Below are 24350 nucleotides of genomic sequence, written 5' to 3'. Positions count from 1 at the left end.
GTGGCTTATATTAACGTTGATAAACGCTTTCTTATTAAAAATTGCTCAAGAATAGATTTAAACTGAACGTAGAATTAAAAATCTGTCCAAAGATCTAAAAATAGCATGCTCCTTCAATCACTCAGAGTAATTATGAAAATTGAAACGATACTTGAGATAAAATTCTGAAAATAAACTCACTGAAACTTCATCATTCGATTCCATGGATTCCTTACACAGCATCTTCAAAGTGAAGATAGGCGTGGTACCTTATTCCGGACAAGACACCCTTTTCAAGGATTTTCGAATGTATTCAGCTTCTTACGCAAGGCGAATTCCAGCTTCCATAAGAGTCTAGCTCATTATATTCAAAAGTTTTGTTAAATCTTGCGAAACCGTCTGCATCGACACGTATTTTTATAGTAACGGTTTCTGCCCGCGTCGCCAGAAGTTAACGGCGAGTCGACGCGTTAAATAACGAATTCAACCAATGACGGAATAGAGTGAAGTGAGTCACTGATCTTGAGTGGGAATGGGAGTGACGAGTGGTTGCGAATTGCGATTAGCGACAACAGATGAAAGCGTGACGTGAGTGCGTTGCTTTCCTGTATCACGCTCAAATAATGTCGTTACACTGGAAAAAGTCTTAACGTTTCTAATATAGGAACGAATTCGTTTCCAGTTAGTGCTACGTGCTTGTCCATAAGTTTTGCTGAGAAAAAATGGAAGCTGATTATCAACCGACGCTAAGTCCAGCTCGAGGTTTGACAGGTGAGAGAATTCATCGGCGATGCTTGTTGACGCTACTTTCTGCGTGTCAAAAAGGAACGTCATATCGTATTTGATTATAAGAGAAAAAAAACTAATCTTATCTTTCTAAGATTTTTTGACGTTTCGGCTTGACAGATTTCCTTGCGACTATATCACTCGTTGGAAAATTTATCCTGTTTTATGAATAGATTGTGCTCCGTTCTGTGACAGGAGTCGATAAATACTCGAGTATATATTCTTGATTGTAGTCTCTAGGCAAAAAGATTATAAAACATCCTATCCTTCGAGTTGTGTGGACGAAACGTATTTTAGTATCGACATGTTCTACGAATGTAAAAATAGATATTGCAAAAATACAGTCTGCTTGACTGCAGATGTCAATGTTTAGTAGGAATATTGAGCCCAGTTATAAATACGATTCTAAATCTTGAACGATATAAATAATTAATATTCCTCTGTGACATAAAGGATAATTCAAGATGCAAAGCAACATCATGAAACGTACTTTTTTTATCAAATATTATTTGTTTGTTTATATGTGTATAGCAGAGGGGTGCTTTTTGTCCTGTGAGATATAATATTGTAATCTGCTTGGGAACTTTTATTTCTGTACAGACTTTTCTATCCAAATATATTTTATAGTTTCTAATGGACCCATCATCATTGATTTGAATTACAGGATTTGTGATAATTCATGAATCAAACAATGAGGATAGCTTGGCAATTAATTTCAAAACATTATAAGAGTTCTTTAATATGCTATATTAGTAGTAATGTGTCTATGTCTGTATGTAATAGCTGTAAACAATGATGGTGAAGATCCTTATCCAAGCCTCTCGGATTATCATGATTACGAACCAAACTTGGAGTTTGATGATACGGAACTACAGGCAACAGCAGACAATGGTAAGGCATGAGTGGTACACCCTAACCATGCCCTAGACTAAGACGTATCATTTGTCAAAGATTAGTATTGCATGGCTAAGTAAATATTAATTGTACAATGATATTTAATATTTTATTGACATGCACTGACCTTGTATTGTGTTGGGATTTATACGTTTTTGCAATATATGTTCTGTGCTGTGATATTTATGTTAGTTAATAGCAAAAAACTACAATTACAATAACTTAGCTGCTAGATAATCCTTATGAGAAAAATGTCTAAACATATGTAAATATAAAATTTCGTGACTTTACAGCAGTGGAATTGTTAGAAGAAAAATTGGAGTTGAGCGCAAGTGGTGCAGGCACAGGATTGGATTATTTGGAAAGTCCAGTCAGTGATGGAACAATCGAAGAAAACTTTGAAGAAGCTCTAGTAGATGCTCCAGTTATCGAAACCGGTGTGTGATCTTTAATCTTCTGTTAATAGCTGCTAAAATGTCATGGCATTCAGGGTGTAGCAGGTGAATTCAATAGACCACTGTATAGCTTTTCACTGCATGGTTCTTCAAAACAGATGAAATATTCACGCTATACAGGACTATCCAGTTTAAATGCGCTAGAAAAATTTGAGCTGGATAGCAATTTGGAATGCATTCTATGTTAAAAAATATTTAGTAGGAATGCGTAAAATTTTGTAATAAGATTCACGGCTTTAATTTTAAAATACAACTCTTTATCGAGCAGCAGATGATCTCGCCGCACTCGACGGAGAACTTGCAGATGAGGAGGATTATTTAGATATCGCAAGACTCGGAATTGTCGAAGTTGTCGGGGATGACAGTGCCGGGCGTAAAGTTATTGTTGTGTCCGCTTGTAAGTTACCTCCAATCGGAAAAGAAGTCTTCAATCACGCTAAGCTCCTCAGGTTTGTTTATAACTTTATACAACTTGATAAACCTTTGAAAGTCATATACATGAAATTTTATATTTTTCTAGATATCTAACACACACGTTAGACACGTTTGTAGAGCAAGACTATAGTTTAGTATACTTTCACTATGGTCTCACTTCAAAAAATAAACCATCGTTGTCCTGGTTATGGCAAGCATATAAGGCTTTCGATAGGAAGTATAAAAAAAATTTGAAAGCCCTATACCTAGTACACCCAACCAACTTTATCAGGATCGTATGGCAAATTTTCAAGCCAGCCATCAGGTAATGACTACATGCTCTATCTAGAGGATCACATTATTAACAAGGAAATAACATTTTAGTGCAAAATTCGGTCGGAAGATGATGTATGTTAATTATTTGGAGGAATTGGCACAGTACATAAATCTCGACCAGTTGATTATTCCTTTACAAGTCTTAGAGTGAGTATACTTTACTATTACATCCTGGAGATATGATACTTCTACGTGACGCTATATGTTTAGACATGACGAGCAGTTGATGATTAAAAACAAAAGGTGTGTGCCAACGAGTACAGCACCAACTGCAGTGGTCACACCAATCGGAACCACACAATTCGGAGCAAGTCTTCAATTTATTAAAGAAAACAATAACAATGATCCAATACCACCAATTGTACGACAATGCGTGGAATTTCTTGATACTCCTGATGGTGAGACAGAATATATTTATACTGATAGAGAATGTCATACTTATGTTAGTCATACTGAGTGAGCTTCGTTCTTCCAGCGTTGGAGACAGAAGGTATATTCAGAAGATCCGCTAACGTCGCTGTTGTCAAAGAGCTACAGAGTCGTTGTAATCAAGGACTGCCTGTAGATTTTCAATGCGACCCTCACATAGCAGCCGTCTTGCTAAAAACGTTCCTGCGCGAGCTAGAAGAGCCGCTTATGACGTATGAACTCTATGATGAGATCACACAGTTCCAATGTAAGGATTCCAATTGAACATCTCGACGATAGCTGCTATCGAGTAACGCAAAATTAATTTTTGTTACAATTATTTAGCCTTGTCAAAAGACGAACGTCCACGGAGAGTGAAGATTTTAGTCCTGGAGAAATTACCCGAAGACAACTATCAGCTTTTGAAATACATCGTGCAGTTCCTTTCGAGGGTAAGTCCTTTTTATGCATAAAATAAGAAAAGTAAAAATTGAGAAATAGAGCAGAAGGGAAGCCATATGTTTCTTTTTATAGGTAATGGACAGGAGTGATCTGAATAAGATGACCTCGAGTAATCTAGCTGTGGTGTTTGGTCCAAATCTCGTGAGAGCTCCACCGTCTCAGGGCTTGTCGTTATCGGCGATAGGTCCCATTAATCAATTTATTGATTTTTTGTTTACTTATCAGGACAAAATCTTCATCATTTAAGTACAGAGCATTGTCGGACGATAGTCAAAGGCCTAAATGCAAACCAAATTATTAGTTTATATTTATTTCAGAAAAAAGAAAACTATATATCACTATTGGATTGTTCCGATCCGATTATTAATGTATTTAAGATAAATTAGCAAGCAACAATTTATTAACTAATCTCGCCCGGGTTTTAATGGTAATTAAATTTATTCTTTATTTTGTGCCAATGCTTGCGTCAAGTATGATATTACGATTTTTCATGATGCATAAATCTCATACTATTTATCACTGAGTTGAGAAACTAAGTAATATAATATTCGCAACAGTCTTAATACGTTATACGTCCTGCTGTGCGATTTTCATATCGTTCTTTGACCCAGATTAACTTCTGTTAGCCAATGATTCGATGCAACGTACAGCAATATCGTTTACAGAGTACACGAGGCGAACGGTAATTGCCTTATAACATTTTTATTAATGATAAAACCGTCTCTAAAAAATATCTTTGCACAACGGCGAGACTTGCAAAGAAAAAAAAAAAAGAACCTCGCAAAATCGGATATAAATATTCACACAAATAATTAGTAGAAGCGATTGCACAATATTTATGAATCGACTGCGCGATGGAAGTCGCAAAAGTCATTCACTAGGGGTCAACTACGAGAAAGTTGGTTTAACGTTACAAGTCAGTCTTTTTGAATGAGTGTATATTTATACGAAAACGAAAGAGAGTAAAAAAAGATATGTAAGATTGTATACCAAAGATAAGTGAAAACGTCATTCAGTTAACATAAAACGTGTTAGCGTTACCCACAAGTTAGATTAATCTCAAATTCGATATTTTAGTAATGTAATTACGTCATACAGAATGCCTCCGTGACCACACAGCGCTAGGATACGATTTTATCATTAAGGATGAGTATCGTTTTTCTATTGATGTGGTTTGCATTCAGACTAGATGAAAATATTGTCTGCGTGGCGAGATATAGTTTTACAGGCAATTCTATGTAATCATCAAAAATTACATTCCATGTTATATAAGATTGGCGGAGAAGTTCACTTAGCCATATACGTCTATCTGCCAATTGACATATAGGAAGGATGTGCTTAGATCAAATGAAATATGTCAGATTTCTAGAAATGTGTGACTGTCAGCATATCCTGTATTATAAATAACGTGTAAATATTATCTAATAATAGTGTATAAAAGAAAGAAAAGAAGTATAGTTTAGAGTACGTAGCATTAATTTTTAAATAAAAAGGAAGTAGAAATCAGAGAGTGAGGTGCGAAGGAGATAGGATGGTGCATTAATGTATACAGACCTATTGTGGAATACACGATGATGTCTTATGCTGGCATAAAGAATGATGATCGAATCTAGCTTAAGTATGTTTTATTTTCTTCGTTAACCACTGTACAGAAACAAAATGTTCTTCTGGGCCTCTTACGCTGTGTTGCTCATCTACAAGAACTTGCATGTTCCAATCATCTTCACTAAATCTAGCACAGTATAACAATACAGGTCTAACTCATGGAGAAATAATAATTATAAAAGAGTAGCCACAACACGTATCTTTATTCAAGCAAAAGAATATTCTCTTGTATCACGAAGAATCATTGAAAATGAAACTATAATTGTTCCTCTCGTCGTAAATCATCTTTTCTTTCTTTATCTTCTAATTCCATAACTGCCGGAAGAAGGAACCACGCAGTAAATCGCCTAGTCTTTTCAGACTCGTTTTCACAAAAAAGGTTTATCGTTTAAACTTCTTTTATCTTCAAAATACAAATTTCTAATTGACTAATAGCGGAGATAAACCGAATTTAAACAATAAATCGTGTTTGTGGAACCGGTCCTTAGTCGTCTAATTTAATTCATGAGATCATATATAGTCTTTTGTAACGTTACGCGACTGATAGGGAACTTTATTAATCCGCAACAGCCTAGTTCGCCCAAAACTTATACAGATTCAATTGATAACGTCACCATCGTTATTGTATATCAAAAACCGTAAAGATCTCGCCAATTTTTACAAATAAAATCCATATTTCGTATATTTCAATTAGTGTACACACAAGACTAATATAATATACATATAAGCGCATTGGTAAACGTTTTACTCGCAATGTATTCATTGACTTGCGAAAAGGAAAGAAAATTACAGTAGACATTCAACATTTATACAAGAATTATAGCGGTTATTATTATTCTTATGATTATTATTAACATTATCATACTAGAGTAACTCTTACTCACTAACTATTCCTTCCAACATTCTAAATATTTATATACTAACTCAGAGGTATAAACCACGGGCAATTATTGCGTACGATAAATTAATAACTACAGTAACAAAAAATAAATCTCATTGTATACCGTGTAATGACGGGTAGCTCTATAATGAGAAATGTGTTGCTAGAATAGATGGATACGTGCACGATCCATGTATGTACCTGTGATAGACTAGCACATTGTACCCTTATTTCACAAACACCGTATATGAAATTAAAGGAGTATATTATGAAGGAGTATATATATATTTTTTATTTCTAAACCATGCCACATATATTGATGGAATTTGTATGGATAGGCGAATTACACCTGTTGGGGAATATCAAAATAGTAGTATAGTAGATGATATTAGTTTATGATGAATTTATTTTCACGGTAGGCCAAATGACAAAATATTTACATACAATTATGGCATCGATATATCGATTCCGTTTGATTAATTCTTTAAGTAAAAATGAATATACTACTTTGTTCTTTTATCAAAACGACACTATATGTACGCATATGTCCGACTTGTATTATATTGTAATGTTATATTTTTTAAAATCATTGTTGTTGACGGGTAATGCATAGTGTTATTTTGTGTGACAACGTTCATTATCCTTTTGGAGTAATTTTAATCGTTTATAAGGTTAATCATTATGATACAGGTAGGAACCGTTGTTGAATTATGGTATAAAATGGCATACCTGGCTCTATAGCCTTAACGCAATACCTGAAAATGGTTTCACCATGAGAATAGATGCGCTAACTTCAGGTAGTGTATTTAGGCTGAAGAATCTGGTATATAGAATTGGCTCTTATTCTGTGTAGTTAGTAAAATATAGCATACTAACTGTAAACAGATCTATCATACTGTAAATCATCTGGGGGGCAGAAAGAAATTATCTCCGTATGCCATTTTGGAAACTGTATAATGATTGGTTATCAGAAATGTTTTCTCTTCTGGAATTGTAGTAAAGATAAGGGAAACTTAAAGACTTTTCGCGACGAATGATCACTGCAGTAAACTTCGAAGTCTTTTAGAGCCTTAGAACGAAGTCTTATTTTATAATCATCACATACCTCACAGTGTAAGAAACAATGATTATCAATGTAAATGATTTTGTATAAATATAAAACAACACTTTGCATTTCTCAGCTGAGGTGTAGCGTCTGAGAAATATTCCTAATATATATTTGCATTTGAATTTATACACAATTTCGTTATGTACTCAGTAACGTGTGTATGTCTATTAAATGTACTTATAGTTTAGATTCTAATATATATATTTTCTGTATATATTAAAACAGGAATATGAATTTCTCCTTCCATGTTACGTAAAAAAAATGTATCAATTAAAAACTGGGATTCGCTGCGGGATATAGGAAAGATAACTAATATATACATTTATATATAATTCATGCTTATTCGCAATTTATCACCCGTTACGGATTTTGCAAGGAGCTACCACCGCAGCAGGAACTCTTAACTGGTTGATCTTGTTCGGACTCATCTTCCACGACCACCACGTTACGTCGCGTGCTATTCGTTCGCGTCAACGTAGATTTTTGTTCTACTTCACTGGCATGAGCCATCATACGACGTGTAAGGTCCAGAAACAATTCTTCTATATTCTGATTGAGTTTTGCAGAAGTTTGAAAGTGCACAGCACCAACTTGTTTCGCATATCTAAATATAGCAAATAATTTTATTGGAAAGATAGTTAAATCAAATGATAAAGAAATGCTTCTTATATTCTCAATATATGTTGGCAAGAATTAATCAGTTGCGCACAGAGCTTGCTTATTGTAAATTTTGAAGGGTACAAAAATATATAATTATCTTATCACAATAAAAAGAGAATAAACCTATGTGCAATTGTATATACTTTGCAAGACACATTGTGCACTGATGATAACATGGAATCAATACTGCTGTTTGATTAATGTACAACAAAACAGTACAAAATAATTTAAAAGACACAAATTGAACACTAAGATACTGTACTTAGACCCAATGCATGTCCCATAAATTGAACTATGTATCTGGCCTCAATAATTTATGATTCCGTACTGATGTAAGCAGTTCTTCATAGTAATACTTTCAATGAAAGGTTCTTTAATGATAATGAATTTATGGAAAATTATACTTACGCCTCTGCTTCCTCTACTGTGACATTCCTATCATTTTCAAGATCCAATTTATTGCCAGCAATAACCAAGAGGACGTCATTACCTAACATTTTCTTTAGTTCCTTTACCCAATCCTTCACCTGCAAGAATAATACATTTATTCGACCTGCTTTTCAGGGAAATCAATGGAATACTTACTTTCTTAAATGATTCTTCATCAGTTATATCATACACCAAAATAGCACCATTGGACATACGATAATATATCGGTCCTAGAGCATGAAACTTTTCTTGTCCAGCTGTGTCCCATATATCCAAATTTATTCGTTTTCCATTAATATTCAGTTTCTTCTTTAGAAACGAAGCCTGTAATGGACATCACATTACTTTATATTGTACAGAAATTGAAAAAAATGACATTCAATATATAATATAAATAAATAAAACGTAACCTACCTGTGTCGTTATAATATGTTTATCGTTGAACATATCTTCCACATATCTTAGAACAAGAGAAGTTTTTCCTACCTTCCCTTCCCCAAGTAACACAACTTTAAAATTATAACCATTGCTAGTACTAGCAACTGAATTGGCCATTCTTTTACGACTTTCTAATAAAACTGAACAGTAATATTATATAAACAGTTGAAAATCTGGTCGCCGACTTTCATTCAAGATGCTAATAAGTGGTTATCATTATATACTTGTGTTATTCTGTATTGACATTAGTTTGGACTAATATTTTTGTTTCTCTTGGATTAACGTCAAAAGTGAAGAATCAGCTGTTTTAACCTGTTCATATCTAGGATTTTTTTTTTTTTAAGGAAGAGGAACCGCAATCACAATGGATTTTCGTCAACTACGCCACAAGATGGCATGGACATACTTTGTTTACCATTAATTCGAAAATGGCGTACTATCAATCATTAATACATTGAGTTTCATTGGCAGATTAACAAGCGCCTTTCTGATCGCATTAAATACGGATTATACTTGAATAAACGTAATTTAATATCAATATTTTGAAGATGGCGTTACGTTCTCTGTCCACAAAACATTTGTATCCATGAAAGCCTTGATATCATTAAAGTAGTGTCATGCTGTAATGAAATTTTGACTACTAGATTTATTGGTCGATTACATATACAATAGTTTTTATAAATCACATCGTAGTCTACAGATAGAATTCGAAAAAGTTATGCCGCTTTTATGCCCTAGTGGAATTTTGCTGAACTGCCGGCTAGCAACAAAAATCAAACACTTCGCCGGATGCAGATCAATGCAACCGGATATTACATTTTGACAAGTGTCAATGCGTTTCGTGTTTCGAAATTATTTTTGTCACGATTAGGCACAAATATAAATTAGGCAACAAGATAAAATTGATGTAAACTTTTATTTGAAAAATACAAGTGCATTTCGAAAGAAGCGTGGTACCTGCAGTACTTCACTTGACTATAACGTAAACCATAGCCTGCGCTCTGGGCCTGCGCAGAAGGACTCTTAAATCTGGCCGTCACCTGTATTGAAAAGGTAAGCAATTCCCTGTCACTAATTTTAGCTTTTTATCATAAAATTCCGGCGGATTTCATTCACGTTTATGATAGACTACTTGTTCAATGCGTTATTAGCAATTGGGCCAATTGTCACGTACCGTTATCTGTGAACAGACGAGAAATATGTTCATAAATGTCAGCGTCTCCGGCCTCGGCGAGATTTGCCAGCCTGCTGTATCATCGCGCACAGTTAGCGTTACCTCGCGCGCGACAGACGTGCCGGGTCAGTGTCAGAAATTCAGCATCGAGAAAAGTTTGCGAGTGCAGCCTGTACGAGACGGTTTATGTCAACGCAAGCCAAAAACTTTCACCGTGCACAAGCCTAGGCTTTGTGCGTTTTCGGTCTGTCGGCTGGTTCACTCTTGACAGGCGACAAGACGTCATTCTGAAAGGATATCCAAGCTCGTTTCGTATCCTCTCGTCGACAATACGATAACCAGTGCATTTACCTTGAAATCCGGACAGTGCATACACGCCATTCCCGCGAAAAGGTACGTCGTATTCTGTTTTGCGAGTGGTCTTGTTTGTTTGCGTGCCGTATCATCTGTCATGGCGTGCCCGTGGCGGGTTCGCGATCCACAATTTTTTGCCACTGCCGTCTCGATTAAAACAAGTGACAGCAGCGGGCCGGTTATCATCAAGAGCCCGCAGGCTTTCCACATATTTCTTTCCTAATACCATCGGCGGCTACCTTCCGTTTTCTTTCTATATTTCTACGTGATATTTCGCGGCTCGCGCCTAACGGGGTGAGAAGGGAAGGAAGCGCCGATGGCGGCGAGCGTGTTGTGCCACGCGCCATGTCTGTCTCCTCTTTGCGCACGTCGTTCCCGTCTATCCATCTGTTTGTCCCTCGACTGGCACGGCTGTCATGCTCGCTCTACTACTCCACTTTCTTGTTGTTTCCCAAGTTTATCCACATTCTGACATGCAATCCTCCAAAAATCCTTTTGTTCTCCAATCCAGATTCATAGTCGCCCTTACACGGCTGTCCTATATAAACATAAAAATTCCACGCCGGCCGAGAAACTCTTGCGTAGCCTCATTTTTTCTTTTCGTTCTTTTTTTTCCATCAAATTCGCGTGATGCGCCACACGGGACACTTGCATCCCTGTTGCGCGTCCGTCCACAATTTATTCTCGGACGCTCGATTATGTTGACCGTCGTCCGATAATGTGACAGTAGTCATCTGTTAGAATATCTACTTAACTGCATAAACAAGGGCTTTATCTTCCGGGGGGCGCCTAAACTTGGCAAATTTTCTTCTACGATATGACTCCAGTGAACGTTGGGTAAGACATATGCTCGGCGACAGTGATGCTATTTGGTGCGTCGCTTTGGTATTTTTACTTTTCTACTACGTGGAGAATCATCATGGAATTCAAATATTTAGGTCACTTCGCCATGATAACCGTGAAATTAGTGAAGTTCAATATTTTAGATTTGGATCTAGATATTTTATTAAACCATAATAATTATTGACCCATATTTATCACTGAGAGTTAACAAAATTATAGAATAAAATTTTTTGAGAAGGTTTCTACCTTACTGTTTCCTTTTTTCTTATATTTTTCTTGCGATACTTCAGCATACTTTGATACTAGGTATCGCGATACTGTAATTCCATTTATAATATCAATAGTCTTGTATTTTATCTATTTCAGATGTAAAAAGCATATAAATTCAAGCATATACATTTTTTTTTTTAATTCATATACCTATAATTGTCATAAATATTCAGTTGGCCCGCCTCCATTTAAAACTATCTCCGGTCCACTTTTCAATAGGGAAGGAAGTAGTTGTCCACTTTCAAAAATTAATAGTGATAGTAAAAGTGAAAACGAAAGCTGTATTACTGGGTAATGATGTCAGGGGCATGGCGGCGAGTAAGTCGAACGGTTTATGTACCCCACTATCAAAAGACCAATGAGAAAATTCTTTTCTCAAATTACGTCGTCGATCATAATTGCGCAATGGACTTTCTTTTCGCGTCACCTAAAAGTTGTACGCGACCATCGTGAATCTTAAGGAAATAAGTATTTATTTTACTTGTGCAACATAAGGTCAGACCATTTTGACCGATTAGAATTTTCCATTGATTACTTAGTCGTCTGACAATTCATTTGAGTCTTGCACGTTAAATATTTTACAATGTATAATCTATAACTAGGTCACCCCTACTCTACTGCCTATATACCGTACCGTTAATGATTGGCGTTCTAACTGTACGAATCTTCGCAGAAACCAGTGACAGTAGAAATGAGATTGAAAGTTTGGGATCACCAGGTAACTATGTCAGGGACAAGGTGCCAAGCATAATGTATTGTACGAAGTATAAGACTATCAGCAAACTAGTATAAGATTTCCTTTGTGATTGCAGTGAAATAACGAGGATTGCACAAGAGAGAAAATGCCGGATTATACATAGAGATTTAAAGACGAATGAGCAAGAGAGAGATAGCTTTCTTTTCTACGTTGGAAAGAAAATTGAAGCGCAGCAAAATTACAACTGCCAGTACGTGGAATTTTGGAACTTGAAATTGTTGGGGTTGAGAACGAAAAATCTCATCATTTTACTCAACGAGATGGTCGATCTGTAAGAAGTCAGTTACAACCATTAATCGCGTACCGTAGAAAGTGAGACGTTCCATAAAATTAATTACAACATCCAGAAGCTGTATTACTCTGTGGAAGTACCGTGTAAAATATCCAAGTCGATTTAGCAAGAATCTTCTTTTCGAGGATTACAGAACCATGACTGTGGCAATCAGAAATGACTTTTGTCCAATTTTCTTGGACTTGAGAAACTCATTGACTAGAGGCGTGGATAAGCAGGAGAATCAAGGGTGACATATTTTCATCTGATCAGAGAGCAGCTGGGAGTTTCAGAGAAGGACAATTATAATTCTTCATGACAACTTTCTATACCAATCCGGTTTCGAATCTTTGAAAGTCAGGCAAACGATTCAAAAATCTCCAGAGACGCATTCGATCCGATATATAAAATTATTGGAGCAGTTTTTCATTCATTGAAATAAGCTAATCAATCCGTGATTCAGTATTGTCCGCGTCTAATCCATTATTGCCACGGATTTGGCATCTACGTATTTACAAGACGATTTCGTAAAATCGTTTAATAAAAGAAACATTAGTAAGCCAATTGTCTTTCAGCTTCCCGCCAACTTCATCCTCGTAGCTGCTATCTCGGATGCCCGTCCACAGACCCTGCGTACGCATCCCGTTCAAATGCTACTTATGCCTAGAGGTCTGGTCCAGGTAACGGCTCTTTTGAATCTTACAAAAATTCAACAGCCAACACCAATCCGCTTCGTTGGGCTGTCCCGATTACATACATCCAGGTGTCATGGCGTACCTCTTCATGAATCACAGTCTGAACAGCCTTCTTTACTCCCTGTACGATCACGACCTTCGTTCTTATCCATTTCTGTAATTCTTCTTTTTTTTTTTTCACAGCGTGGAAAAGCGGTCGTAAACACCACGTCATGAAAACTTACAAAGTTGACAATTAATGCCCAGGGTATCTAAGATCAGTGATTCTCAGTACATATATAGAATATTTTCTTTCATTTGGTTTCTTATCAATCTTGCCAATTTTCCGTAGGCGTTTTGCATGGTCCACGTATGAGACACGAGTCCTGCTACGCAGGGTCATTGTATCACATTAAATGAAGAGGTCTACCGATCAACAAACCACGTGGCAACGTCGCTGCATCTGCCCCACACTGCACATCCCCTACCCTCGTCGCTACACTCCCCTCTCGGGCCATCCTCGAGACCGCAACGGCAAAATGCAATCGGCGTCGTGCACTTTACATTTTCGAGGCCTGCTTCGCAACATTCTTGCTTTGTGCAGGAGAGCGCGCTCGTGTGCACCCGAGGCAGAGTAGCCACTCCCACAAAAAGGTTGCAAAGTATTTCTGAAAATAATGAAAGTAAAAAAGAGCCGGAGAGACGAGCAACGCTTGTGTTTATACATTGGTTATTTATGTCTTTGTTGTTGCGACGGACGATAACGAAGATTGTTATCTTTATCTGAAGATACTCGGAGGGAACAGTACACTTGCGATTTTATAAGAGCTCTGCTATTATCTAATCTGTTAAGGATATACGAAATCGGAGGCTTATCATTGTTTACATGACAGGACTATTTGGGGGAATAAGTTCCTGGCGGTGTAACGGAATACGGGTATCGTCAAAGGTCGTGATACACGAGTGGTAAAAAGAGACCTGCGATTATTTCGAGCGTACCACTTAAATGTAAACGCGTAGTACGCACGTTCAACCTTCATATTATTCGCGCGTTGCACTCGTTTCTAGATTTCGCTTTTCCTATTATTAGAGGCGTACCGTCGAAAGGATCTCTGTCATATACATTTTTCAGCTCGAGGGAGCGTTCTTATACTTTTACTAAAAAGCTTTGTGAGTGGCAATACAGGCATTTTGTATTTCCATAATTTCTACTGCATTCACAAACTGATTAGCTTGATATTCCACTGTACAAATATAGCTATCTGTATCGTGCGCTCGATATCGCTTCCAGTTATCTGATAATGCAAGGGTATAATTTGAATCCCTCATTGCGTTCAAGCATTGTTAAAAAAATCAGTAGGTATCTGTCTTTCTGGTCGTACGTCATCCGATTGATGTTCCTTAAGTTAAATGATTTTGTAAGAATGAAGAATTCTGTCCGTGCTGAGAAATGTGGTCTTGTAGACGATGCCAATGAGACTGCGTAGTTGATTCGAAGTTTGAAACGAAAGTGTCAGGCAACAGGCTGGCCTGCAAAGTGGCAACAGCGACCGGCTTTGAGAAACGTGGTGGGAGATTTGTGAGGTTATGGACGCCCTCTGACAGCGTGCGTGCGTGCGTCACTACGCGTATGCAGCCGCGTAGCCCGCTTTATGAGAAATGACTTATCGAACTTACATCTACCAATGACTGTAGCCAGGGAATGCACCTGGTCCCAGGTTGATATTATTGAGCAGTATTTTGTAATGATGTTCAATTATTCTTTTTTTTTTTTAATGAACGAAAATATTCTCCGTGGTAAATAATATTTGAATTATTGTAATCAGCGACTAGGTATTTGACAAGGGTTCAACGACCTGATGGAAATCTAAAAGGTAGATTATCAGTGTCACTGCAACTGTATTTCTGGCAGCAACATTGTTTTTAGTAATGTACTCTTTGTAACAGAAATAGATTTTGTGTTGAGACCAAATAGAATAACAAGATATGGAAAATAGTTCTAATATACTTGTCACCTTGTTTTTTAAAATCAGATCCGTCAGAGATCTTTTGTCACGTGTTAACTGTGTTGATAGAAAAAATTGAGTTTGTGACATGTTAATACTGTTTGAGTATATTAATTTATCCCTTGTTATTTCATATATAATGATGCATTTTTTATCTTGCTTATCACTAAGAAACTTTTGGAATTTATTTGCAGGCAAGAGATTGCAGTAGGAAAGGACAGAATGTTTAGTTTTCATAAGCCAAAGGTGTACCGGTCTAGTACTGGTTGTTGCATCTGTAAAGCAAAATCCAGCAGGTGAGTTGATCAAAGAAAAATGAGATAACGAATTCTGTATATCTTACGTATGCTATTGTGAATGTTATGCTTTTGCTTTCAGTTCAAGATTTACGGACAGTAAAAAGTATGAAGAGGATTTTATGGAATGTTTCCAACTGGAGGAGCGTCGTACTGGAGAAATATGCAATGCATGTGTACTGCTTGTCAAACGTTGGAAAAAGTTGCCTGCTGGGAGTAATCGCAACTGGAGACACGTGAGTAATATTTACTACGATACACGTGTACTGGAATGCGGAAATAAAAATATTCTCATTCAATGTAATCCGTTCCATGCTACAGGTTGTTGATGCTCGCGCAGGACCAGGAATTAAATCCCTGACGAAGTTCAAGTCAAAAAATAAAAAGAAACAAAAGGAAGTACCAGAAAAGATAGAGAAAATTATGAAGAAGAAACATGTGTACTTGAAGCCTGATCGAGATAGGGAGCAAAGCCCAGCAATGAGTGACGATTTAACTGGTTGGTATTTCTTTTGGAATACAACAATACGTATAGTGTGTAACCTAACTTAAAAGATGTATGGGTAAACAAATGATTGTTTCCAGAGGACTTTTTACCTGGTACCGGAAGCAAAGGATCAAGCAGAGCGGGAAGTCCAGCCGAAAGTGATGACCATCCAACAGGCGAGAAAAGACTAGTTTTGGAACAAGATGACATCAAAGATCAGCTCCCAGTTAGCAGTTTCATTGACTTATCTTACTTTAAACGGTAATTTGATTATATTAATTTTTGTTAACTTTATCGTTCTATAAGCTTTGGAATTTTAATCTAATTCTTCTGTGTATTTAGCGAAACGATTTGTTGCGGCATAATATTTAAGGGTCACTATGGCGAAGTGGTGATAGACCCCACTCTGATAAAGCCCTGCATAGGCTGCCTGAAAAGGCGACGAGAACGACAACAACAGGCAAGCGCACTTGGAAGCAGCCCATCGCACAGTTCAGCATCAGCAAGTCCCGTTCACAGTTCAGCATCCGCTAGTCCCGCTCACAGTGTAGAATCCACTGCCGAGCCGACTGTCCCAAAGCCAACCAGCAAGACGTTCAGCGACTCTTCGTCAGACTCTGGTTACGACGAGTCTTCCAACCAAGGAGTTGGTGAGAGTAAAATTGCCAAAATCATTCAAAACTCAAGCTCCACCGTTAAGCCCGCCGTCAAGGTTCAACCCATCAAAAGTGTTCAGTTGAAAAGTATCCCGACATCGGAAGCTGTCAGGTTAAAAGCCGAAATGCCAATTAAGTTGGTACCAATAAAGCAGGTTGATCAGCTGATATGCAAGCCGCTATCTCTCGTATCGTCCGCTAATGTTACCTTGAGCAGTAGTACTTCGCACCCCATTGTCAGTGTTCCAACAAATCCACTGGTCGACTTCGCTATGCACGCCTCTTCCAGGCAATCAGTCTCCAATTAATGTCGATCTCTCGTAGAGTTTTAATTTATTTTTTTTTGTCCCTCATCTAGTTAGGTGTACTACGTTATGACATTGACTTACCTATTACGTGATTACTATCACTGTCCCAGATAGCAAGGGCTATGGACGGGCGTGTCTGAAATTTTTATGAGGTCAAAGACGAATTATAGAGTTTATAACGTTACGAATGGTGATAAGTAAATTCTTATAATTTGTATGACTGTTATAAGATTGCGGTACGAAGGTAAAGCCACTTGCGGTTCGTTGCTCGCTCAGAAAAGTTCATTCATTAAATGGTTACTTAGCGAGCTCGATCCTACTGTCCTATTTACATTCTAATGGAGAGAATTACGGAACAAGGCAAAGTCAGCCTCCTCCGTGCTTCTCTACTGGATCCAATTGTAAACAGGAAAATAATAAGGGCATTACATTCCTACTACGTACCGCTTTGTAGCATACCTATTGCTTATAAACTGCCACAATCCACGATTGTCAACTTGCCACGAACCTTAAAGAAATATTAGTGCGTGGTAAGTTTTCAAATAATCTATAAGTCTAATAATTAGCGACATACATCAAAACACTGTGATGATATTGTAAAGTTATACGAGATAGAAGATTTTAACTTGGCCTGTGGCAGTTTTCGCGCGGATGACGATCGTATTTATTTTCGCTTTAATCTTTAACGAAAGAAAAAACTTCGTGTTGCAGTGCAAATGACCAATACTACCCATCCACGGCTTTTCAGTTCTCTGGGTTATCCTGTATTTTGCAATTATATATGTGAATATTATATAGGTGTTCCGAGATGCCAATCAATTTTCTAGCGTTTGGGTCCAAAACAAAAAAAAAACAATATAGAGCGAGAAAGACATGGCATTGATAGTTAAAGAGATTTAAAGAAAAAAGGATAAAAGAATGAACGGAAGCAAAACTCAATTCTCTTAGAGTCGTTATTTCTACATTAAAAAAAAAAAGGAAACAGATGCATCTCACGATGCCAATTGTGCGAATCATGCGAAACTCCATGACACTAAAGCTATAGGTGACTAAACTTAACAATGTGTTCAGATACTGTAATTCTGATCCCAATTATAGCAATAATAAGAGTAACTTAATTATAACGTAAAATGATGAAGTCTGTCAAGTAACGTAACTGCGCGTTACGAAATTATATATTTAGGCAGTATTATACCGGAGAGGGAAAATGAATGAGAATAAGGCAATCAGATTGGCTGACTGGACCAACAGACTTTCTTACTGATAACTTCGCGTTAATTGCTGTGCGCTACGAATGTGAATTATCGCTGACTAACGAAGAGTACTGTTTCTATGTGTGACATAAAAAAATTAATGATAAATAGTTAAGAAATGTTAGTTCCTAGTTTCTCGTGAGATGGGCACACAATTAACGAACAAAAGCACAAGACGAAGGTACCTGTACCACAATGTTAGATATCCTTGGATTTCAATTCAAATTGCATAATGCGCGCGCATACAGTCACGTGATCGCATGCTTTTCGTTCAAGTTCAAGATCCTTGAGTCTTCTAGATATATTCGAATTTATCACAGAGATTCTCAAGCTTAACTGATTCTCATATCTTTTGCCCCGAAACATTATTATCTAATTGGAGATCTCTCGAGACATCTTGTCAGAATTATTTTATACCAATCTGTGTAAGCGTTTTTCAAGTGTCACCATATGTATTCGACTTACTTGGTCATGATTTTTTTCTTGTTTTTTTTTTCTTGTGGGATTTTTTAATTTCTGCCAAAAATCTCCCTGAATAGAGACTTGCTAAATTTTTGTTTCAACGCTCCCACTGTCTTTTGAATGAACTTCATACAAGATGTCTCCGGGTGCTCGCATTTATTTTGACAGCTGGTTACACAAAATGGCTGCTGCCCATCTTATTACTTAGGCTCATTGACAATCGCAATGCGGCGAAGGAAACAGTGAAGTTCCTTCGTTTGGAATCAAACATCGAATTTATAATCTGTCGGACGACGATGCCAGGCGCCTTGTCTCCCGACATATTTGAATTGTATATTTGCTTCGATTAGGAGACTCTATGATCTCTTTACTGTGAATGCTCGGATAATAACTATATTCTCTTATCGTCACAGTATAATTAACAGGTATCGCGATTAACTGTTGAATCGTAAGCAGCAATGACGGATAATGAAAGTGCACAGTATCTATATATCTATATTTTCATTTTTAGACGTATTTACAAGCCCTTTGAATTTATTTAAAGCCTCGCATAGCGCGTAGCAGTTTTTCTTGATTTATTTTTTTCTATATTTTTCACTAAAAAAAAAAGAGAGACAGTCACAGTCTGCTTACGATTCGGTGCGGTTCTGAAGAGAAGCTAAAGAACGACCGCATTTAATCGATAAATTAATTTATTTTGTAAACCTGTTTATTTTGCAATATTTAATATTTCTTTTTTTTTTCCTTCCTTTATAAATTTATATATTTTTTTATTTACAGATTATAATTCAATTTCGTATATTGTAGAGGTGTACGCACTGCCAGGTTAGGGCAATGTTTGATTCCAGGTCAATCTGCTGGCAATATTCTGAAAATTATTTATTTTCAATTATTTTATATTAAATTATAAACGACTATAAGTACTTTTTAAGGCCAGGTGCAAGAAAAACCACAGATTGACTAGACACTGACAAAACGCATGTCACATTGCACATCTGATAAAGTGCCCTGGGTCAATCTGTGGTACGCGTAGCATCTTGATAATTACTATAATTATGTAGCATATAGGTAGATTCGATACCGGCGTGCATTTTCAATGAAAAACGACGAAGAGCAAACCAAAACCAATCACATGTGCTAGTTTATGTTAGTTGAGCAGCAGCGTGTATTCGCGCGGCTGCCCCACGTCTAAAATTCTAAAAATTCATCGTGCATCGTCAGACATTTAATTACGTTCTTTCTACCGTCAAGAACTGAACATTGTATTGCGTTTAATTAAACATTAAACGCGCCAAGCGTCCACGGACATGCGATAATGTTTGAATAAATAAGTAATAGACATAATGGGGAGACACTTTGTGAATTATTGGGAATTCCTCGCGAACTTAAACCTATTGGTTCTGTTCTGCTACCAAGCTACACCAGTCGCTGATAAGAAAAAATATTTTTTAATGTGTGCCAGATAATCTATCAATATTGAACGTCACGCTGTAATAATCTTTTCCCAATTTCGTCTAAGCTTAATTAAGGGTTGTAAAAGTTCATTGTTGTGTGCGATTAGAAGTTTTATTGTAACGAGAAGAAAGGATAACGCAAGCTGCATAGATAATTTTTTTATTATAAATTTTTTTTTCGAAAATTATATATATATATATATATGCAGCCTGCGTTTCTATAGTTAATAACGGTCACCTCGAACACGTGCAGTCTCAGAAATCTGTTACCTCGGTAAGATCCGCATATTATACTCTCAGGAATACAGGATAATTGTAATTCGATAATCTTCAACGCATTATTCACAATATATCAATTTAATTATTCATCTCGTTCTGATATTGACGCTCTTGCCTGGGATACGAATTGCTCATTACTCAATCCGACAATACCTGACAGCTTCCGTTAACTTGGGATGACTAAAGAAGAGAAAAAATCATTAAATATCACACTTACATTTTCTTATGAACTGTAACATTAATTTGGGTACACGGTACAGTTGCTGCTCCATGAAATTTCCTATGCAATGAATTTTCAACGATTTTCATATCGGTGTTTGATCATAGTAATGAAACGTGGAAGTGCATTTTTGTATGTTAATTAACCGAAAGAAAAAATACCAAGAAATTCGTCCATCTTCCAATGACTTTGTTTGTCGCTCTCGGGCAAGGTATATATTGACCAACCATGTAAATATGTATTTAAGCTCAGCGAAAGAAGGAATGAAACAGAAAAAGGAATAATTGAAAACAAAGTTTTATTATATCGTACTCTCCGATCGCACTCTGTAAAGGATGAACGTATTCGTTATCACAGAATGGAAAAAAGAAAAAAAAAGAAAAGTAATTACGTTCAAGTCGTAGAACGTTTCTGCATATAACCATTTCGACACGATTGTGAGACTGATCGATGTGTATTGAACAGATTATTTTTTATTTACAATAAAACTTATATATATATAGGTGAGTGAATCTTAAAAAGTCTTACAATGTATGAGGACACTGAGAGAGAGAGAGAGAGAGAGAGAGAGAGAGAGAGAGAGAGAAATGAATAATATTCTAACAAATAACAAACGAACGACTGCCATAATTGTAATCTCGTTATCTCGCCGATTATCGTATATCGTATAATAATTGTACATATTTTATAAGAGAGTTATAACGAGATTAATTCTCCAACAGCTCAACTGGCGCTGTAAGGCAGAGCCACTAAATGAGATTTCATTTCTTCTAATCAAACTATACATTAATAATGGCCGTTCGATCGTTGATAAACGTGAGAGGCGTGATCATACGTTATAACTCATATTTCTCCTTCTTTGTTGCTCTTTCTTTAATTCTTCACCTAAAATCAATGTACAATTGCAATTGTAATAAACACGTTTATTGCTAAGATATCCATCAGTCACACGCCACAAACTAGTGTAATATCTTTGATACCGTTATATTATGTAATTAACAAATCGAAATCGTTGCGATTCACATATCGTACCCTAAAAATCACTACGTTACTTATTCCAAATTTAACTCGCCTTTGATAGTTCGATTAATCCTTATTGTCACAAGAATTGTGATATGCGTTATGCATAATATAAAGATTGCAAGGATCTTATGAGAAAATCTAGAGAATTGACCTTTGACCGTGGATACGAAGTAACGTTTGGTATCTGAAAGGAATTTGTGGTAATACCAAATTTGATAAAGAAATATATATATACAAAAGCATATACATATATATATATATATATATATATTTACGATATATTTGTAATTTTTTACCTCTACTTACGTTCATCGTCTATTTGTTCTCTGAAAAATGTATGAAATTCAAATGCGTACAATTTTATTGATTCGCTGTGATGATTAGATGGCAACAGAGTGATCGAGAGAAATATGTAAATTTCTATATCCAATTATTGAACTCGAAGAGTTCAATGCGATTTTGTACGATAATATTTGAATTCTCCCTTCGTTCGCATAAAATATTGAAGTTTGTAATTTAGTTTGATATATCTATAGGAGTCGCGTTAAAATTACAGACAGTTCACGTCCGCGCATCCTAGTCTCGTTGACTTTGTGCTCCTTTGTGGTCATTAGAAAAAAAATCCTTTCATCCTGAATCCTGCGGTGTATGACACAGAGCAGAATATGCATTTCTCTTAATGTATATTGAAACGCCTAGATTACGTGATAATTATTCCATGATGTTTGTACGGTGCATAGTATCATTAATTTAGGACTTGTATCTGTATCAGAATAGATCTTTATTTTCTACTCCCTTGGGTACGTCTGAATACCTAGATAATATGATGTTTTAACGATCTGATATCTACATTTCAAATACACACACACACATATATATATATACATATTACCATCTTATTGATAATGCTTCTGTATATTGCTACATTGAATATTTCTACCATTCGTTCGCAGTAAATGTATATACTGTAGGCGAAGTATTATGTATTATTCCATTTGTTAAGCATTGATTAAAGTATTGTATAAAAAAATAATAGAGTTCGTTAATGTTATTTTGAGACATGATTTATTTGTGGCATCAGCACACACGATTACGTGTTATATTGTTTGAAAATTACGTATGAGAGTGTCTGACGCGTAGGTAGTTCGAGATTTTACCGCTTGGTGGCAGCATCGCTGCTGTCAGTGCTTCGTTTATCTTTTGCTTGTACTTTCCCGAGTTTTTTTTGCGTAATAACAGTATAAATCTTTGAAGTGTTTTTGAATAATTAGACGAGAATGATCCTGAAGTTAGTGCGACCAAAATTAGTAACGTTTGACGTGACAGGGACATTGCTGATGACAAAGTTGGAGGAGCATTACACGGAAGCTGGCTTGCAGCATGGCTTGTTACTTGATCCAAATCTACTGGCGGGCAGCTTCAAAAGTAACTTTAAAAAACTTAGTTTGGAGCATCCAATATATGGAAAACATACTGGTCTTGGATGGGAAAATTGGTGGCGAACGATTGTTTATAACATCTTCAAGGAGCAGGACCAGCAGGTCTGCAACGTGAAGCTTGAAAAGGTAACGGTCTTTTAACTGTGTATATTTGAGATTGTCTCTTGACGTCTATCAATGAACACGTTATTGGTACTGGTATTTTGGTTTAGATTACTTATCTGTTTTCTGCATTTTTTTCTTTGATTTTTTCTTGGTAGACTATTAAATTTCACGGTAGTAGCTATTCTGTTTGTTCGTACTTCCGATTACTGGTGATTATCCGGTATCGGTGGACTCGGAAACTTCTTTATCGATGACCTTAGCTATCGCACGGTCCTAGGTTGCGAGCAGCTTGATAAAATGCTATGGTACGAGTAGGTGCTGGCACAAATATCCTGGAGTTATTGAGCTACTTGACTACCTGAAGGGACGTGGTATCATCATGGGAGTAATATCAAACTTTGACGAGAGATTAGAGTCTGTACTGGCCAGTACCAAACTCAGACCGTACTTTTCCTTTGTTCTGACTTCGTATAATCTTGGCATCGAGAAACCACATCCATCCATTTTTGAAGAGGCGCTCAAATACACGAAAGAGCTATATGGGACGACTGTACTTCCGGAGGAGGCTGTTCATATAGGAGACACACTGACAAATGATTATCTGGGCGCGAAGAAGGCTGGTTGGAATGCCATTTTAATAAAGCGCGATGGCAGAGCTGTTGATGAGACTAAAGTCTCTGGAAAAGATGTATATAGAGGTTTGGAGGAATTGAAAAGTTATTTTGATACTAAATTTAGTGACGTATCAGGCAATACAATGTAAAGTGTACCATAGACGAATTTAGTTGAACTATCTTTAATAATAATAATAATTTTAGGTATCATAAGATCTGTGTATGATATACTCATGATGTGTCACGCGCAAGCGCGCTATGTTCATTCGTAAATTATTATATGTAAACGAGCACCGCAATACAGATATTTTATTCCGTTATTTCAATTTTTGAAATACCGCTTCTCCAAAAGCATAATTCATTTAGAGCATTACTGAATGAGTGACTCTTTCATAACGATGTGAATTGAGACGATGCTACTGAACTTTGGAAGATAGGACGATTCTTAGGCACGTGGGTGGTTTCATGGTATCACACGGCGTTTCCGGGTAAAGAGATATCTGTATCACATGTCGCGAGGCACATCCGACCTCTACCTCCCCATCCTATCT

At 36.6% G+C, this 24350-nt stretch overlaps 4 protein-coding genes across 13 annotated transcripts; 3 read left to right on the top strand and 1 right to left on the bottom strand.

Moving 5' to 3' along the window:
* The first annotated feature begins 514 nt into the window (after positions 1 to 514).
* Positions 515 to 5346, top strand: LOC107274521 (rho GTPase-activating protein 1). Of its 5 annotated transcripts, none has more exons than XM_015753751.2 (10): positions 515 to 750; positions 1549 to 1656; positions 1953 to 2096; positions 2386 to 2563; positions 2635 to 2853; positions 2913 to 3011; positions 3075 to 3262; positions 3340 to 3540; positions 3618 to 3724; positions 3807 to 5346. In XM_015753751.2, exons 1-10 carry the CDS (start codon positions 702 to 704, stop codon positions 3978 to 3980), a joined length of 1467 nt encoding a protein of 488 aa, XP_015609237.1. In that variant the 5' UTR covers positions 515 to 701; the 3' UTR covers positions 3981 to 5346. The 5 variants fall into 5 exon arrangements, with proteins under 5 accessions (XP_015609237.1, XP_015609236.1, XP_015609238.1 ...); XM_015753750.2 differs by having other exon boundaries at positions 517 to 750; positions 2383 to 2563; XM_025091789.1 differs by lacking the exon at positions 515 to 750 and adding an exon at positions 900 to 1251 and having other exon boundaries at positions 2383 to 2563.
* Positions 5347 to 6171: 825 nt separating this feature from the next.
* LOC107274525 (ras-related protein Rab-21) lies at positions 6172 to 9633 on the bottom strand. Its single transcript, XM_015753759.2, has 4 exons — positions 8831 to 9633; positions 8573 to 8740; positions 8396 to 8514; positions 6172 to 7931 (listed from the first exon to the last, which is right to left on the bottom strand). Exons 1-4 carry the CDS (start codon positions 8969 to 8971, stop codon positions 7688 to 7690), a joined length of 672 nt encoding a protein of 223 aa, XP_015609245.1. The 5' UTR covers positions 8972 to 9633; the 3' UTR covers positions 6172 to 7687.
* Positions 9634 to 9857: 224 nt separating this feature from the next.
* Positions 9858 to 21551, top strand: LOC107274524 (SIN3-HDAC complex-associated factor). 6 transcript variants are annotated; one of them, XM_025091785.1, is made up of 8 exons: positions 9858 to 9907; positions 12098 to 12213; positions 12289 to 12442; positions 15398 to 15499; positions 15582 to 15735; positions 15821 to 15998; positions 16085 to 16247; positions 16329 to 21551. In XM_025091785.1, exons 2-8 carry the CDS (start codon positions 12135 to 12137, stop codon positions 16948 to 16950), a joined length of 1452 nt encoding a protein of 483 aa, XP_024947553.1. In that variant the 5' UTR covers positions 9858 to 9907; positions 12098 to 12134; the 3' UTR covers positions 16951 to 21551. The 6 variants fall into 6 exon arrangements, with proteins under 6 accessions (XP_024947553.1, XP_024947555.1, XP_024947551.1 ...); XM_025091787.1 differs by lacking the exon at positions 9858 to 9907 and adding an exon at positions 9950 to 10421; XM_025091783.1 differs by lacking the exon at positions 9858 to 9907 and adding an exon at positions 10450 to 11219.
* Positions 21552 to 22797: 1246 nt separating this feature from the next.
* Positions 22798 to 24119, top strand: LOC107274530 (rhythmically expressed gene 2 protein). The gene is made up of 2 exons (XM_015753765.2): positions 22798 to 23206; positions 23463 to 24119. Exons 1-2 carry the CDS (start codon positions 22919 to 22921, stop codon positions 23946 to 23948), a joined length of 774 nt encoding a protein of 257 aa, XP_015609251.1. The 5' UTR covers positions 22798 to 22918; the 3' UTR covers positions 23949 to 24119.
* Positions 24120 to 24350: the final 231 nt, after the last annotated feature.

The sequence above is a fragment of the Cephus cinctus genome, unplaced genomic scaffold (assembly GCF_000341935.2).
Source record: "Cephus cinctus unplaced genomic scaffold, Ccin1 Ccin1_scaffold3262, whole genome shotgun sequence".
NCBI classification, from domain to species: domain Eukaryota; kingdom Metazoa; phylum Arthropoda; class Insecta; order Hymenoptera; family Cephidae; genus Cephus; species Cephus cinctus.
This window is presented reverse-complemented; position numbering and strand designations above follow the sequence as displayed.